At 36.0% G+C, this 20,222-nt stretch overlaps 1 protein-coding gene across 2 annotated transcripts in view; it reads left to right on the top strand.

Moving 5' to 3' along the window:
- LOC131428368 (probable 4-coumarate--CoA ligase 1) overlaps window positions 1–20,222 on the top strand; it is a 286,060-nt gene that overhangs the window by 239,369 nt on the left and 26,469 nt on the right. Inside the window, exons 1-3 of one of the 2 annotated variants that reach the window (XM_058592280.1) lie at window positions 6,884–7,259; window positions 19,577–19,793; window positions 19,855–20,205. In XM_058592280.1, coding sequence (XP_058448263.1) covers window positions 7,062–7,259; window positions 19,577–19,793; window positions 19,855–20,205 — 766 coding nt within the window. In that variant the 5' untranslated portion in view covers window positions 6,884–7,061. Of the gene's footprint in view, window positions 1–6,883; window positions 7,260–19,576; window positions 19,794–19,854; window positions 20,206–20,222 lie in introns of those variants that run through there. The other variant, XM_058592278.1, reaches the window with a different exon arrangement.

Genomic DNA, 20,222 nt, shown 5'->3' with positions numbered 1-20,222 from the left:
CGATTCGTACATAAAAACATATATTTTTCGCGTTTAAAAAAGTCATATTTTTTTTAATGAAATACAGTCAGTTTTAATGCGTCCGCTGGTAGCGTTCGGAAAAAAGAGAGGGAAACCCACTTGTACAGTTCGGCTTCTGTCGGTTTCTTGCCATACAAGATTGGCAGAACCGTTTTGAATCGGTTCTACATTTTCAGCGTCATATATATATATATATATATATATATATATATATATATATATATATATATATATATATATATATATATATATATATATATATATATATATATATATATATATATATATATATATATATATATATATATATATATATAATTTATGGAAAATGTTATAACCAACAACATTGCTTTCTCACTACCAAATATATACCCATATTTCAATCTCATTTACCTCGTCTTAAGATTCGTTTTTCTATCTTCGTGAAAAAGGTGGATGGGTAATGTTAGAGACATAACTGGAGGACGTGAGTACGAACAAAACTGCCCATCATTTATTTATCGGAATCAAGATCAAGAATTTAGTTCTACATTCCTAGAGTTAAACTCATTTTCAGAATCCAGGTTTCGAATTTGATTCTAGAATTGAATACTGAAATAGAATTCCGAACCAAAATCTAAATTTAGTTCTAAAATCCAGGTCCAGAACCAAATTTAATTTCAATTCTGAACCAAAATTCTGGAAATGAATTCTGAATGTGAATTGAGGAATTAAATTCTGATTTACCAGTTCAGATCTAAATTTTTTTTTCCAGAAGTGCATCTAGAATTCATATCATATTATTATTTGTTTCAGAATAGCTCCTTAATTTCGAACTTAAATTAGAATTCAAATCAAGAAACCAGCTCCAAAAATCTAGTTCCAGAATCAAGATTTAGGAATTAGTTCTAGAGACGTAGTTTAAACCTTTAAATCTGTATTCTGAAACTGAATTCTAAATCTGAAATTAAGTTTAGAATTCAGATGGATCAGAATCGTGGTACTGAATTCAGTTACAAAATTCAGTTTTGGAACTCAGTTCCAGCGTTTGAGGCTTTTGTTGTTGTTGGTAGTGGTGAAAGGTCCTCACCAATACGTGCAGTCCCGTCTAACACACAAGAAGAAATGATCGATTTTCATTTTTTTACGCTATAAATTATATTTACTATTCATTTTTTGTCATTTTTTTTATATAGTGGCTACAATATTTTAGTGATACCACAGATAACAGATATAAAGGCTCACATATGAACTTGTGTAAAATTTGCTCAGCCATAATTTTGGGTGCAACCTAGGACAGGACCAGACAACTGGCTTCTTTTTCCAGAAAAATATTTCTCTTCTTATTCCGGTTGTTCCCTGCTGTAAATAATAAATGCCTCGGGATCACTGTTGCCAGTAGAGATAATTATTCGTTCTGAAAATTTTATCCCCTTATAACATGCTATTATTTATCATTTGAAAGCACTTAGACAAATGTTATATCGGTCAAAAATATAGCTCTGGATTCATTTTGATCAGATGTTTGTTTTGAAGAAAACGTTTAGTTGAAACAGCCTAATAAAATTTTTCTAAAACACTCAATTTTGGGTAATTAATTTTTGCAACTTTATTATCTAAAGTATTCAACATATTCTATTTGAGAAAAATAATAACATACAGAAGTATCCAAAGATTCGGTGCTATTCTCAACCAACATAATCAATATTCTCGTCCATATCACACTTCGTGATTTCAGGCTTTCTCTTTGTATCATCCAGTGATTGTTAAATGTACTCGTATACTTTCCGCATTGACAGGACTTAAAAACAAATTGAACTTAAATCCTATTGAAATTAATAATTTTGAAAAGATGACCCGAAAAATAAAATATCCAATATCAAGGTACATTGTTACCGACGATACTGACAACACTTTTTCTACCACCCTGCAGTAATATTGATTTCAACAACTTGTACTTGCTTATGTCAATTTCAACCAATCACGAGCTGGTCCGAAATTGGTCCTAAAAGTGGATTAACAATTCGATAGTCCCACGACAAAAGGGCCTAATTGCAAATGAGAGCCTCTCTTTGTTTACTTTCTCTTTTGATTATTACGGAGCTATTATTGCAAATTCTCTAAAGTTTCCAATATAAATCGAAAGATTGTAGTTTTACCTTGAAAGTTTTGCGAAGAGTAAAGCGACAAATATAAAATCAGTTCGGTAAATCGTGAAAGAAAAAGTAAACAAAGAGAAACTATCATTTGCAGTTAGGCCCTTTTGTCGTGGGACGGTCGAATTGTCAGGTCCTGTCCTAGGGTGCAACATTCACTTCATGCTAGATTTTTGTTTTGCTTTAGTTTTGCTGTTGGTCAAAATGGCAAGTTTATTTTTGTTTTATTACGATCGAATTCTCGTGTGATTAATGCGACATGGGAATAAATTAGTCTCTAACACTTAGGGAAATCGTGTGATAAGTGTTAAAATTGTTATTGTTCGAATATTTAAATACAGGGTCCGGCACTCGAAGTGTAACCAACTTCAGACCGCTCGCGCAACTGACGCACGGGCATCAGCTCTCTAGAAATTTGCTAAATGACAGTTCGGAATTGTATTATTTACAAGCGCAAGAAAGCATTTTGCCAAAAGTGAACGCAAAAAAAAACCAGTGATGGATTTAAAACGTAATAGTGTGATTGCTTTATATTTAGATGGAAAATCACAACCAGCGATTGTTCTTTGGGCCATTTTGGAGAGCAAAGTCCGAACTAAAAGATACACCAGTCTCGAGGCGCTGAAAAAAGTTATTGTCCGCGAGTGGGCCAAAATATACCTGCAAGTCACATTCGGGCAGCTTGCGATTCGTTTTTTGACCGTCTCAAGGCCATAGTCAAGGCAAAAGGTGGTCATATCGAGCAAAAGTGAATTGATTCTGAATTTTGTATTATTTTTGCACATTTTGTTCTTTGAATTAAGTAAAAGTAATTTTCCAAACTGAATTTATGGCCTTTTTAATTGGTTACACTTCGAGTGCCGGACCCTGTAATAGGCAGGAGGATTTTGTTATTGTTCCGGAACGTAGTGGAACGTTTTGAAAGATCGCGGCTAATAATCGAGTCGGTGGCAGTAGTGTTTCCCACGTACAGCAAATTTGAAATTTACTCTGAATTTTGAAAATTTTTGTTTGAGCCTGATACAGTTTATAACTTTACATCTATGGTATTTACTATTCAGTCTAAATTTAGTTGTATTTCTCAGTCTAAATCTTAATCCTACATTGTTAGTAACTTTTACTTTATGTTTGGATTTATACCCTTTAAATGGTATATTTTTACCTAGTTAACCCAACCCAAGTAACTGTGGTATCCTGAATTATGTGATATCCATATTGAGTATATGATTGGGTTAGCGTGTAGCAGGGGGTGACAGTGTGGAAGAACGGTGGCTTGCGTTGAGTCAGAGGCCGCGAACGAGTGTCTGGAATATAAGTGGATATCCGCGGAAAGGAAAATATCACATTGGCGATCCTGCCATGATAAACTGAACTGGAGAATCTTAAATTCATTTTCATCGTAAGTATGATAAAGACGATTTACAAACGACGAGAAAGCCGGAAAAAAGGAAAGAACGATGGTAAGCTTTGTTTTTCAAGTGTTGCCAGAAGTGCGCAATGAGTGAGCCAAGTTCAGCTCATGGCAAATAAAATTAAAAATAATCAAAAAAAAAGATAAGAGATGCGTTGGGTTAAGCAAATAACCAACATGGAGTACATTGCACCGAGTGAAGCTCATGGTCAATGTTGAATAGTAAACAAAAGAAACAGATTGTTGCGTCGGGTTAAGCCCATGGCCAACATAAAGTTCATTGAACCGAGTTTAGCTCATGGTCAATATTAAAAGAAAAAAAAGAATAACTGTTGCGTCGGGTTAAGCCCATGGCCAACATAAAGTTCATTGAACCGAGTTAAGCTCATGGTCAATATTGAATAATTATAAGAGAAACTGTTGCGTCGGGTAGAGCCCATGGCCAACATGCAGTTCATTGCACCGAGTTAAAGCTCATGGTCAATATTGGAAAATTCAAATCACAAAGAATTGAGTTCAACTCAGAGTTCAGAAACGTGCGAAACAGGACAAAAGCAAAAAAACTGTCAACACTGCTTTGTAAAACATATGTTTGATTGAAATGTGAACGAGATAGAGTAGCAGCTGATGTTTGGATAACTTTCGGTACCGAAAAACACACATGTTAATTCCGTATACAAAGAAAGTAGTATAAACTGCTTCCGTATACGTTACATACACGTAAAATTTATAAATTGATTAGAATATGGCAACAGAGGCATTTTGTGCGAGAGTGATTTGGTTTTCAAAGCATGGCCGTGCTGGTGTTCAGTTATGTGAGTGTCTAGCGTTATGGAGTGCTTGAGGATTCAAGTAACGTGTGCGAACGAAAGAGTTTCACCCGCTGCTATTCGCACTCGTTCTTATGTTTGGTGCAATTTATCGAGAGGAGCGCAGGACGGTTGCTGTTTTCATTCGGTGCTTCTAGAGCATGTACATAAACTGTTTGTGCGCGGTGGTGCCATTTTCATATATATTATGGACAACCACAGATTCTGTAATCCAATATGCTACACATATTTTGTGCCACAGATCGCATATTTTTTTTTTCATGTGAGAAATTTGCAACTTATAACAGAGAGCGTACGCAAGAATAAATATAATTTGGGTTCTGAAGTGTCGAGTTTTTCTGCAGAAATTTTTGATTTTTTTTCTGGTAAAGCAGAAAAGGGTTGAAGAATTAAAGTATAAATGGAGGCAGATATTGAAGACTGGCATTGACAGCTTATAAGACAGATAACCGTGGCTAGTCTCAATCAAAACCACGGTTAGGCCTCTGTAGGTAGACTACAAATATATCTCGGTAATTACAATTGTTAATAACTGATATTTATTAAATCTGTTGTTGATGGGGAGGATGTGGTATCCTGAATTATGTGATATCCACATTGAGTATATGATTGGGTTAGCGTGTAGCTGGGGGTGACAGTGCGGAAGAACGGTGGCTTGCGTTGAGTCAGAGGCCGCAAACGAGTGCCTGGAATATAAGTGGATATCCGCGGAAAGGAGAATATCACAGTAACCATATGCATTATATCACTGCACATTTACAACTCTATTTTTACATTGTTAATGTATAATTACACTAATTCTACATACTTTAAAGCAATGTGCATTAAATTTGCATTAAAAACGTAACTGAGCATTACTTTACAACAACCTTCCGCCATCCTATATATAATGTTATATTTTGGAGCAACGAAACTTTAATAATAACTATAAGAGTAATAATCCTATAAGATTATAATAATCACCCTTTTCAGCTTTATAATAGCATTGTAAATACATGTGTAACTCCGTTGCATTTAATCAAATTTTACTCGAATTTTTAAAGCTGAATTAATGTAAAGTTATAATGCGTCGTGGTTGATAGCATGTTCAGAAATTGAACATTTAGTTTTGAACTTATTGTGTGTGTTTTCAAATTTCTGCTCGATTGTTTCTTGTTCAGCAATTGTATGTACATGAGAAGTTCTAGTCCATGGAGGTAGATTCAGAATCATATTTAAAAATTTGTTTCGAACGGCTTGGAGCTTGTTTTTGTGACATTTAGCGAATTTTTTTCAAACTGGAACTGCATACTCAATGACTGGATAAACTATTTGCCTATAAACAGCTAGTTTGTTTTGAGGTGATAATTTAGATTTTCTGTTAATCAATGAGTAGAGAGATCTCAATACAATGTTGCATTTTAACACTATTTTGTCTACATGTGACCTAAAGAGAAACTTGCTATCCATGGTCAGTCCTAGATGAACTGCCTCATTCAACCAATCTATTTCAGAGGCATATATTTTAATTTTGTTATTCTCAGGTGGAAAAAGTCGAGAAGATTTACAGTGGGGAAATATGACAGCTTGAGTTTTAGTTCTGTTGATGCATATTTTCCAACTGCTGAAATGATCAATCAAAAAATCCTCTCTGCCTTTTGTTTACTAATGAAAGAATTACGCGGTCTTTGTAGATGACGGAGGTGTCATCGGCAAACAGTGAGAGTACGCCATCACCCGGAAGTGCCGAAATATCTGACGTGAATATTTGGCCAAGGATATTACTTTGAGGAACACCAGCACGAACATGAAATTTATCTGATGCTAAGTTGTTAACAAAGACTTTCTATGATTGATTTTCGAGCATGATTTACCTGTTATACTAGCCCAGTTGAACATCGGGACTGATATGAGCCTGACTAACTCAGAACCGTCGTCCATGGGAAAAATTTTCCTCAAGGACTTTCGGAAGTTTAAAAAAAACTAAAATTTTTAGTTATACGTGGTTATATCACACTGTTGAAAATTTACTCATAAATTGCTGGTCATAAATCTGATCGCATAGAGAAAGAACTAGGTTATTGCGTTTAGTACTATTCGAGATATTCACGAATTAACTTCTACCTATTCTTTCTTGGAAGTTTTTTTTAGGATTGTAAATTGCTCCTCAATTTATACGATAAATTTCGAAACTATCTACTACCCAATTCACATGCTATCTTTCAATGCGACTAATCACTAATGAGTTTACCTAAAAAAATGGTACTGTCATCATCCGAATCCATTGTGACGAATTACTTTTTTTTAACGAATCTAGAACAGACTGCTTTTTGCGATAAGAATGTCAGGTAAGTCAAGGTTCGGTCAAGTTGTAACGCTACATTTTGCAAGCTCAAAGCCGTGCCATGCTGTAAAACTCTCGCATTCAATGTAAACATCCCTGCTGATGGCAAAAATAACCATCTTTCACTTCTGCCAGAGATTTCTCAGCGCAGTTCCTCATTTGAACTCCTAATCGCAATCTGCAGCCACATTGTGCGCTTCATAACGTCTACGTCTACGATTAGGACTGGGAGACGCTAGGCTTTTGTAAAATTACTGCAATCAATCATATTCGAGCCCAGTCATCGGTCGGTCTTGTTCGTGTATAGTAGCAGCAATACAAAGTTATCAGTGAATCCGGAAATGTTGCGCCTGTGGAAACCGATCGTCTTGTGCAGCCGATTCCGGTCGCAGCTAATCAGAGTGTCCCAAAAATTCAGTTCCCAGCCTGAGTTCGAACGAAATGTCTTGGAGTCACCGTACACAGTAGACATCCCGAAAATGTGTTTAACTGATTACATGTTCAAAGATTACGAAAAGGTTGCCGACAGAACAGCCATTGTAAGTACCTAAATACGAAACCATTTTTGTCGTTATCGGAGGACGCCATTCGATTGCCGGAAACTGGACTATTCGGTATTAATCTGGATCTGTGGCGAGTACCGAGAATCTGTGCCTGAGAGATAAGACATAATGTATTTTGAGTTAGATGTCGTAAATATCAACTAAACATTTCCGCACTTTGACCGCCTTTGCATCGAGATTGCCCGATGGTTTCTTTATTAGCTATCAAGTGCAAGTGATAGACTTTGAGTTTCATATGCATCACTGTGCAATGGCAATGATTTTGAATAATCAGCTGGCTATATACATCACGTGCAGGAACTACCTCAACTGTGCTTTACTCTTTGGATGGTGTGTGACCGTGAGAGACATAACTGTTCTGTGTATCACTATTTTTAAATTCACTCCGATGGAAAATCTTTGTCGCTCATCATGCTTACGCACCGTTTACTGACTGCTTGCGTTCTACGCTGACATAATTTGCGTTGATACCGAGAAGGCCGCTTACAGGAGCAAACCGGTCCAAAGTCCAAACACTGAAATTCGAACGACGCTCCAAACATTCTTTTCATCATCATAAATATCGTTGTAATTAATAAAGCAAACAAAATATTGTGTAAAATCAAAACATGTGAAAGCGTGGTCCCTTCATCTGAGTGGTTTCAATCTCCATTTTTTGTTTTCAATATGGTAACACGAAAGATGCATGTTTCGAAGGTTAATTATACATTGATTAATACAGCATTCATGATTCATCTTGCAAATCAACGGATAATAAGAATAAATACCGTATTACCCTGATTCCGTTTTGAACATAAAAATCAAATGAAAAACGACTATTGAAATCTGTTTGAGTAGCCCACTTTTCATTTTTTCTACGCCTTCGACTCGTCAGCGCTTGACAGTTTATATTGAACTGTTATGACACTTAGCAGGAAAACTTAAAACGCTCAGAAGACGCATTGTATTTAATGCCATGCCGCACGTAAACTGGTTCAGGTAGTAATCATTTATGGATTGTGCTTAGTGAGCATAGTCAAATTTATTTTACTTTACGTTTCGTCTTCGACAACAATTTCAGAATCGAATCGCAGTGACATAGATCAAATTTCTTCTGAAATTATTCAAACGGATGCTTGTCGTTCTGAGCAAAATAAACAATATCGTATGAATCTAGTGATTGTGATAATCTTCTATTTCAAATCATTTCGTCGTTCTGGAAGTGAAAGTCCATTGTCAAATCGAACAAAGACGAGAATGTCAAGTGGAAAACTTGAAAGATCATAAAAACCTTCTCCAGTCATAAATTTAGCACATTGTCATTTGTCAGAGTAACTATATAAATCTTATTCATAAAACATAGATTAACTCAAGATTGCCTTGGAAAAATTATCAAATGATCAAACTACAATTGAATCTAATTGAATGAATTTGATTTGTTTTAAGTGATAGTCGAATGACATGAAGAAGAAGAAGAATGATGCTAGAAAATTTAAATGTAAATTTATTGATTTTTCCATATAGTGAGTATAGTATTTGTGAGTATAAACCTGTTTTAATCCACCTAGTGGTGTAATTATGCCTTTCTCATGTACATATAATATTGTGGTATTCTATTCAAAATTTTTCTCTTCGATTTTTGAAAGAAACTAAGAGATTTTTTGTGCATGAAATACAGAATAAAACAGTGCTTTTATTGCGTAAGCCATCCTTAAGAAAACGAAGTGGGTTCACTATTATATGCACTTCCGGCACCGGAACCCGAGAACCGGTATTATCAAAGTCGGTTCGTACGGTAACCAACTAACATGACACACAAGCTCTACTAGTACGCAGTCTAATTCAAGTGACGGTGTACAATTGAACAGGAATTCAGGAATTCCGTATGGGACCGGAAGACCTTTCATTTGAATCTAAGTTTGTGGAAATCGGTCAAACCATCGCTGAGAAAAGTGAGTGAGATTCATTTTGGTATATATGACCACTATTTCCGGTACTTCCGGGACCGGATACAGGGAACCAGGATAGCCGGGATTGGTTTGTTTAGTTGCCTTCTGATAATGACTATGAAATCCGGATGAAATTTAGGAATCCGGATGAAATTTAGGGATCCGGATGAAATTTAGGAATTCCGTATGGGACCACGAGACCTTTCATTTGAATCTAAGTTTGTGGAAATCGGTCAAACCATCGCTGAGAAAAGTGAGTGAGATTCATTTTGGTAAATATGACCACTATTTCCGGTACTTCCGGAACCGGATACCGGGAACCAGGATAGCCAGAATCGGTTTGTTTAGTTGCCTACTGATAATGACTATCGATTTGTGTAGTTTTGAGACCAGTTTAGAAAATTTTTTACGTTTTTTGTTTCGCCGGTTTAAGTGACGATGTACAATATTGAACACACACCCTATAATTCCGGAACCGGAAGTCGGATCCGGATGAAATTCAGGAATTCCGTATGGGACCACGAGACCTTTCATTTGAATCCTAGTTTGTCAAAATCGGTTCAGCCATCTCCGAGAAAACCTAGTGAGATTATTTGACACATACACACACACACACACACACACACACACACACACACACATACATACATACACACACACACACACACACACACACACACACACACACACACACACACACACACACACACACACACACACACACACACACACACACACACACACACACACACACACACACACACACACACACACACACACACACACACACACACACACACACACACACACACACACACACACAGAGACATTGCTCAGCTCGATGAACTGAGTCGAATGACAATGACAATTTTTTAACTAGTCGGTTTTTCAAGTGATTGCATAACCTTTCTATATGAGAAAGGCAAAAATAGATAGAAAAATCAAGAGTTGCTCTCAAAAAGATACATACTGACAAATTCCACTGTGTTTTCAATTTCGTCCGTAAACATATCTTTCGAACAGCGGCGTCTCTTGACAAAACTTACGGGTTGTGCACTACTTTTGCGGTGTGATATCAGATGTAACAATTCATTGAGAGTGAAAATTAAAAATTTAAGGGATGGATGTTCGCTTGTGGATTTCAAAACAACGAAATATACTTTTGGATGGGATTTTTTCAATTAAACTTATTTCGTGTCATAAATACAATAGGAGAATTATGTTCTCTCCGTCTTGTCAATAACTCGATCAATAAAACCGCTTCAACGTTGCTACTGAGACAACAATTTGTTTTCATCTGCCATAAGCATAAGCCACAAAGCCAAACGTGACAGAGAGAACAACGAATCTAAGAGCTGAACTGAGTGATTCCATTTCTTCTGGAATCTGTGCAGTAACTCATGTGCACGGAAAAGATACAAACACAAGACAAGAGATATTGGAAATTTTAAATTGGATGTATTTGAAAATCTGTGTAAATACACGCAGTTTCGGCGAATTAATAAAGAATCTAAAAAATAAATGATTGCGAATGGGGCTGCAGTGATTTCCTTCAATTTGACCAGTTGTGCAGTGCACGAGGTGCACATGAGGACGAGACGCCACTGCTTTCAAAAACAAGATGTTAAGAATTAAGTGGTATTTCCGCTATGCTTGCACACATGATTTGAGTGTCATATTTCTGGGCTAGACTTAAAAATCAGCTGATGATTTTCAGAAATAAGTTTGCCTCTTTCATCGATAGATTCTAGAAATAATTTTACCTATTTTCATATCGTTGGAAGAGAAAGGTCCATCGCCATAGTTACTGAATTACAATAGAGAACTAGACAGACACTTGTGATAGCTCTGATAGCTCACCAAATACTTCAACTAACGGATCATACTGAACTAATTGAACCGATTTTTTCTCTTAAGGACTGAGGACAGTACCGTAAAGTGGTTGTTTTTTTGCTTTTTTTCCCGTTTCAAATTAAATTCTCTTGGAAACGGTGCAGAATATAGAAAACCCCACCTGACAATGTCTTCGAAATTTAGTTGAGAATATTCTGTGAAATTTTCAGAATGATTCATTGAGTTTAGCGGTCGTGTTGTTTTTTTCTGACTGAAGAACTGCTGAAAATTGTAATGCTCTGAAATGCATACCTCTACTTGTTCATCGAATATCTCGGCTTTGAAGGCTTGTATCATAAATCTACCGTGACAAAGTCTAGCTAATTTAGTTTAGATGCGATTTGTACATAAAACATATATGTTATCGCGATAAAAATAAACTCTTGTATTTTTCTGTGAAACAAAGTCAGTTTCAATGCATCCGCCATTTTTTTCGCTTTGGTTTCCTGATAGCATTATGAAAAAGGAGAAAGAAATAAAATTGACTCGATATGGCTGCCTAACACACAGACGTTTCATTGTATATAAACACACTTTTTGTTTCGCATTCAATCTTTGTGAATATTTTTTCATTGTTCATTGGAATCCATGTAATGTCCAACCCATACGATAGTTTTATGTGATAAAACTTCTCATCAAAATAATAAAATGTATGCTGGCAACCCGGTAAAGTTTGCTCATATGCGAGAGAGTACAAGAGAAATACGATGAGCAAATGGAATTGAGCGAGCCACGTGATCGATTTAAAACTCAACACGCGACCCTCTGTCTTCAGACCTTAAGATTCTCGCGAATTACCACTGCTTTTTTTTTTCTTTTAGACGGACGTGGCATTTTTAGAAATATTGTAATACTTAAATAGATTGTTTACTTTCAGTTCCCTTGACAACGGAAAGTTATGAAATAAAATAGAAACTTTATTTGAGAGGAAACGTATAACAATTTCATTTCGAATTCTTCTAAATAAATGGATTTTACAATTGTTAGGAAGAAAAGGTGTTCACATTGATTAGTTTTGGTAATATATAAGTGTTAGAAAACAAAAATCAATTGAAACATATTTTGTTTATTAAGATAAATACTAACACGAATTTGGGTTCATTTTTTATACAAATTCATTAGGACTGATTCGAGTAGATAACAAAGGAATGATTTAGCGCTTACGTCACATATTCGGTAACGTTTCTCAAACCAAACGTAATACATTGAACTTCCGGTTCCGGAGATACCATTGGTCAAATCTGATAAAATTGTCCGGTTAGAAAATAGTGCTATTGGTCGGATGCGTCAGTTATACAATTATATCTACAGTACTGCCAAAGTTAGTCATATGATCATCGATTTTGAACAATAATTTAATATAAGCTTTCAACGGAGCCTAAATTTGTTGAAACCGTTTATGTTTGTTAGTATTCGATTCATGAGAAAAAATGTAAAAAACCAGTGCTTTTTTCAAATCTTCAAACAAAACATGAAAAAACTACAAGGATCAGCCCCATGGGGTTGTTCGAGCCTTTGATGTGGAACAAGGCAACCAAAATTTCTAATGATCGACATTTTCAATTAATCATCCCACTTTTGAATCCGCAAATGAACGATAATCTGCTTAGGTTGATCTTTATTAGGAACCAACACCGAAAATAGACTCTAGGGTAAGGGCTCCCTATTTCATCTCATTTGTAAGGACGTCGCCTTCAAACCCCGATTTAGCCACTAAAATCACTGTAACTATTTCATATTACTGCTTCATTCGCCTTGCTCCACGTTGAAAATTGATTCACATTCCTTGAAAATTCAACTAATATTTATAAAACAGCTAAAAACACTAATGATGTTTTCACTACTCTGCTCCTAATTTCATCTCAATGGATTTTTATCCATCCTATCGTTGATCTTTTATTCATCCTATAAATTAGCAATGGCGACAGCAATCAAAACAAAATATTGCACTATTACACTCTCACCCGCATTCGCATGGCTGCCAGATGGCTGACTAAACGCTGTCAGGTGGAAAAATATGGCTTGCAGACATTCTGGTGACCGACTGCCTTACCGCTGGCACATATACAACTCAAACGATACAACCGTACCCACCAGGATTTTTCCACATTATTATTATTGGTAAAAAATTTACTCGTTGAATTATCTAATTAATGGGGCAATGACTTACGGAGATCTAAAGAACTATCTTTTAACAGCATTTTATTAGTGAAAACAGAAAGAACAGATATAGACTTTCTATGCAAAGTACCTGGCATCTCTGTGCAAGGCCGATGAAACACACACACACACTTCACAGCGTTATGTTGGCGTATAGCGGAATGAAACCAGTGCTACTAGATTTGCCACATTGGTTATTTCATTAGTATTTAACGCGTTCTTTCTGGTAATATTCGAAGCATAAACAGTTTTATTGAAATATTAATATCAATGATATAATTAAACTAATGTCACGGATACCAAAAACATACTTTTTGATGATAATTTGAAGAAGATAAACAATTTTTGTTTTGTAACATTATGAGATAACTTGGCAACTTTACGAAACCAAATGAGATGAAAACAAAGCGCAATCAAGTGAACGAAGTGAAAAACTTTCATCTCATAATTTTGAAGACTTTTATTGCTTGTCGGGTAAATTTTGAAGTTTTTAATCGTTAACTAAACAAGTGGCAAGTGAACATAACTAATTATGAAGACATCCAGCATTCAATAGTAGTGTAATTGTGCGAAATAGTGATCATGTTTTGAGACGAATCGATTAGTAGATATTCAGAAACATGACGAACTGTAAATCTTGAGACGAAAGTGTGTCCTAAATTGAAAAGTGAGTTTATTTTATATGAAAAAAACGATCACCGAAGAATTTAAAACCATTTCTTTCAATAGGAAAGTGTGACAATAGCTTTTCAAATCATTTTAAAACATTTCACAGTTTGCTTCCGGTAGGTTGTAAAATATTATTCATGTTCAAAGTTATGAGGTGAAGGGATGAGATGGAAATAGGAGCTCAGATGAAATAGGGAGCCGTTGCCCTATTTGTCGCGATTTGTATTTGTTTTGTAGCCAACGAAATTACATCAATAGCCCAAATGTATGCAATTATATGTTTGTATACGCTTGCGATACGGATATCGATATTTAAGCTTCTCTTCGCCAAGCTTGTGTTCAAGTTTTGTATGCAAGTAGATATTTTTATAGCGTTTCTGTACCGTTACTACCATTCTGCCATTTCGGTTGAAGCGATAAAATATTTCTCATTACCAATCGAGTTCATCTTATATAAATTAGAAATTTATCTTATGCACTCAAAATTTATCCTGTGGTAGTTGTTAATTTCTCAGGCGAAACGACAAAACATGGGATTTCATCCTATCTTGCATGACCCAAGATCACAGCATACCAATTATAGCTTCAAATCGTTTTATGGCACTTTCTGTCTTACTGTCTAGCAGCAACCTAGCTCTAGCATGCTTCACGCAGGACTGAAACGTACGCTATAATTTTGCTTATATTTATAGATTCGCGTGCTTCCAACAGCTTCGCTGTTGCATCGATTGACCAATCAGAACGATGCTTTCCCTTTGATATATCGCTTACTCCTTCAAAACCGTCGACTATGGCAGGGAAATCCGGTATGCCGGAGATTTTTTGCAGACAAAATAGGACACTGCTAGCTATTAATCAACATTTTAATGATATAAAATTAAAAATACATGGCTATGAACATTCAAATCAATACGTAGAAATATTTCCAATCAAATGATGACATAATATTAATAATTGATACAAAATTGACTGAGTTGTAATTGTTCAAAACCTGACCACATTTCTACGTATATTTTTCTTGAGTTTTTAATTTGCACCTCTATATAGAAAACAAAAATGTGTTCCACATTAAAAGATCACCAATTCAAAACTCGCCACTTGAGCAGCGCAGCGCTCTCAGAACATTTGGCCAGGTTTTACCCTCTGAATACTAAAGTTATCAAAAGTGTTTGAGCCTTTTTTTGAGAGTATTCGTAAGATTCGAAGCACATTCCGAGCCAAAGAAATGGTAGTCGGATGGGGTTTGCTGTATCAAGCATAAGTCTCCACATAACTCGGTCCATGGCTACTCGTCGCCAGCCACTCAAGGCACGGATACTTCGTAGATCAACCTCCACTTGATCGATTTCCCTTGCTCGCAGCGCTCCTCTTCTTGTTGTCCCAGTCGGATTAGAAACAAGAACCATTTTTTGAAAAAAAAAATATGAAGAACCTTTTTTTATCCACGTAGTGGTATGATGATGCCTTTCTCATATTACTTATATTTTCTACTATATTACTAGAAGATTCTGTCGAGGTATTTTTTTAAAACTTGAATAAAATTAGAAACTTTTTTTGGGTATAAACTAACATAACCTTTTCAATTTGTAATCAGTTATGTCAAGGTAATAAGAATTATCCCATCGTCGCACTAAATGACGGTTTGAAATTTTGAACACATTTTAACTCATAGTTCCGAAACCGGAAGTCGGACACGGATAAAATTCAGTTCCAACCTACGAGACTATAGGACCTTTCATTTCAGCCTATGTTTGTAAAAATCAATCAAATCATATCTGAGAAAATTTAGTGAATTTCGTTTTAAAGTTTTTCAACATTATTTCCGGTCCTTCCGGAACCGGGAACTGAGAACTGGTACAGCCGAAGTCGGTTTGTATAGTAACTAACTAATATAGCCTACAAATTAAATCAGCTTTAAATCAAATTTAGAAGAATTTTACTCTCTTTTGCATCGTCGCTCTAAACGACGGTGTGCAATTTAAAACACTCTTTACCCTATAATTCCGAAACCGGAAGTCGGATCCGGATGAAATTACCCAAGTAACAATATGCATTATATCATTGCATATTTACTACTCTATTTTTACTTTGTTAATGTTTAATTACACTAATCCTACATACTATAAAGTGAAATGCTATATATCGACATCCAATGCTGTATTTTGATGCAATGAAACTTGGATAATAACAGTGCAAGAAACTTGAATAGCTGTATTAAGTCAATGCCTTGGTAGTGAAGTAGTTCTATAATTTAAAGCTAGTCTAATTTTACCTTTATTTACCAATATGTGTCAGTAGTACTGAAGTAAAATGAATTACCGAGGAAAATTTGGCTTTTTATTTACTTCAATCACACTGTTAACATTTTGCAGCGTTATGCGTTGGTAACATATATACATGTTATGTGAAATTGTGAAAACACTTTGAAGCTATTAGTGACAGAGTGAGATTCTTATCTGCGAACAAGTCATGTCATGTATCAAGTTTAGTTCGGCTCCTGGGGAAGAAGCGAGCTACGAAACCAGAGAGCCGCGGATTTTTACAATTTCTAGCTTGTTGGATAGCCGTTGCCGTGTGAAATCTCAGAACATATTTTGTTTACAAGGTCAATTGTGACAGATAACTGACACAGATACACACGTTTATACAGGGTCCGTCATCTAACTTTTTTTTTGAACTAGCGGTTATTTCGACATTGGTAACCTTAATGTCACTTCTGATTTGACAGAAACTTAGTTTTATCCTTCTGCTGAACGAAAATGGTTGTGTATACGCTTGAGGAATGCGTGAAAATAGTGCAGTTTTACTTTGAAAATCAGTTTGAAGAAGACGCCGATTTTTGCCAAAAAATCATCTTATCGGATGAGGCACATTTTCATCTCGGCGGGTATGTTAATAACAAAATTGTCGCATCTGGGGGACGGAAAACCCGCACGTTATCATGGAGAAGCTGATGCATCCCCAGAGAGTGACGGTTTGGTGCGGATTTTGGTCTGGCGGCATCATTGGGCCATTTTTATTCGCAAATGAGGCAGGAGCCGCCGCCACGGTCAATGGCGAGCGCTACCGCGCCATGATTAGCGATTGCTTCTTCCCGTTACTTGAAGAGGAAGACTTGGACACCATTTGGTTCCAACAAGACGCACAGCCTTCGAAGATCGAATTATCAGTCGAAGTTCGGATGTCGTTTGGCCGCATCGGAGCTGTGAATTGACGCCGTTAGACTATTATCTTTGGGGGGCTATCAAGTCAGAGACAATTCAAGCCTTGAAGGACAACATTCGTGCAGTCATAGCTGAAATAAAGCTGCATACAATCGAAAATGTACTAAAAAACTAGTCCGACAGTATAGCGTAGTGCAAGGCCAGCCGAGGCAGCCATTTGAATGCAATTATATTCCACAACTAACCAGAAGGATTGTATTTCAATATGAAAAAAAAATTTAAAATCGGATGAACCGTTTGTGTTTTATTGCATGTTTAAAAAAAAAGTTACATGGCGATTCTGTATATAAAAATATTAAGCCATAAACAGCATTAAAAGTGATATTGATTTATTTATGGTGAGCAATAAATCTGCATAAAATGTTCAATATGACCAATGTAACATTTCAGCTGAACCGAGAAAAGCGATGTTGAAAAATAATCGCACAAATTTAAATCCTATATAAAATGAGTAATTGAAACAACATCATCTTTTCACTAAGTCGTATAATTTGTATGCGTGCAACGTATCATAGTGACTAATTCACAATTTTCAACTACAAAATAACTTTTAGACAAAAACGACACTTGCGTCGTTTTGTAATTTGATCATGTATATTGGACAGTATGATAGGTCGTTTTATCCTGGTCGACTTGACACAAAGGTCGTTTTGCTTCTGTTAGTTACGTCGTTTTGCGAAAGTCACAGTGTTCATTCGTCGTTTTGTTACTCGCACTTGTGTGAAAGCCAGTTTTGCTCGAAAATATTAGTAAGAGCTAGTTTTTCATGTCAAGTGGAAAAAAAATGACAGTCGACTCGTTTTTAGTGTGTTTTGATAATTTTCGATAAAATAAGGATTATAACGGTTTCTACGATTGAAAACAAATCAGTTTTTTTTTTCAAATTAATCAGCGTATTTTTCAACAAGCTTAATAGCAACTCGATCCCATTAAATATCTCCAACTCTACAGCAAGTCTCACTTTTATAATATAACACTAGATCTGCTTTTTCGTGAAAAACTATATTGTCGTAAGTCCGGCGCATACCTTTTTGTTTATGCTTTGGTACATTGGTCAAAACATTGCCAATTGACTAAAGAAGAATTAATGATTATTTTTCATTAATTTCGACATACGTCAAATGTGTTGACAGATTTTTTAGTGAATCTATAGTGAATCGAGAAACGGTGTTCGGGTAGTGCCTGTATTAGGACATTCCTAACAAAATGCAATAAAAATCTCGGTTTGTTTACTTTTGTTACTTAGGTCGTAATGAACATTTTATACAGAAATGTCCTTTTCAATATTTGAATTTCATTTGTAACACATTATTTAAGCACTCTAATTGCAAGAGGCATTTATAATCTACAGTTGAAATTGTTATCATTGATCAAGTTGATATTTGCATTATTGCTACATTAATAATGTACAATTCCTGCTTCACCTGTCAGATCCTAGGAGATTTATTATTCAAAGTATTGTCCGTCGCTAGCGACAACTTTCTCCCATCTTTCCGGCAAATTTCGGATCCCGGGTCCTCTTTTGACGCTATCCATGAAGCAATCCATTTCTCCAATTCTTCGAAGGATTGAAAATGTTGATCTGCCAGGCCGTGTGCCATCGAACGAAATAGGTGCAAGTCAGAAGGGGCGACATCTGGGGAATACGGCGGGTGGGGCAAGACTTCCCATTTCAGCGTTTCAAGGTACTTTTGGACCACTTTTGCGACATGAGGCCGAGCATTGTCGTGTTGGAGGATGACTTTGTCATGATACTCTTGAGTTTCCTTCTTTCTGAATCATGCCCAGGGCCTTGAGATGTTTTGAAATGGCTTGCTGACTCACCCCCAACGATTCGCTATTGAATTTTATTTCGGTACTACTTCCAATTTAGGCCGCAGAACAGGGTGAGAAGTAAAATATTTTAAATTTCTCGAGTATTTTTAAATACATGGCGATGTAAAAACAAATAACGTCCTTTGAACTATGCACATAATACTTATACCGTGCGCGTTTTGTCGAAAATATATTGGTTCCTGATTTGCGGAAGTACCGGAAATAGTAATCAAAAACTCTGAAACGGAGCTCGCTTTATTTTCTCTGAGATGCCTAAACCGATTTTTACATTTTACAGACGAAGTGTAATAAAAAAAACTGAATGTTAATATTCACTAATTAACATTTACTCACAGCTCTGTCTTAAGAACAATTTATCAATTTACGAGTATTCAATATTCAATAATATACCAATTACATTATACATTAAAATATAATAGTGCAATCTTTCATAACCACTCCGAAGTTATGAAAGTTGTCCGAGCTACCTCTCACTGTTACGATCTTTTAGAGACCTAGACTTACACTATATATATTTATAATATTTCATCTTGTGGTTGTAATGGAATGATTTTTTTTACCTTCTCTACTTTTCATGCCTCAGTCATGTGGGTCCAGCAAACGCAGTTACAATTTCGGTATGACGTATGAAATGATTCAACGAATGGCTCACGCGCTTCTCGCACAGAAAGGCTGCGCGATGCGTCCGAAGGAAGTTGTTGGTATCCTACTGCCCAACATACCGGAATTCGTGTCAGCACTGCACGGTAGTTTGCTGGCTGGTATGGTTGTTACTTTTGCAAATCCTCTTTACACCCCAGGTTTGTATGCATCTAGTGTTAATCGAAACCACTAAAATCTGAAGTTTGTTTTACATTATAGAGGAAATTTGTCGACAATTCGAAAATGCTGATGTCCGACTAATTATTACCCTCCCAGTGCTAATGCCAGTAGCTCAAATCTTCAAACGGAAAGCAAAAAAATACAGAGGGACAGTTTGCATTGGAGGTAATCACAATTTCGATGACAATATTTTCGGATTTCAACAGCTATTGTTGGAAAACCATCGCTCTGAGCTGCCCAAAGTAGATCCAGAAGAAACAGCTATATTGCCCTATTCTTCTGGCACCACTGGAATGCCCAAAGGTGTTATGCTGAGTCACAACAATCTGGTGGCGAATCTGGCTCAGGGGTCACATCCTGAAATGAACAAATATTCAAGACCAGAATATGGTGAGATTAGAATAATC

This window comes from Malaya genurostris, chromosome 2 (assembly GCF_030247185.1).
Source record: "Malaya genurostris strain Urasoe2022 chromosome 2, Malgen_1.1, whole genome shotgun sequence".
Classification (NCBI taxonomy): domain Eukaryota; kingdom Metazoa; phylum Arthropoda; class Insecta; order Diptera; family Culicidae; genus Malaya; species Malaya genurostris.
The sequence above is the reverse complement of the archived record's forward strand: the minus strand, read 5'-3'. Positions and strand labels throughout refer to the sequence as shown.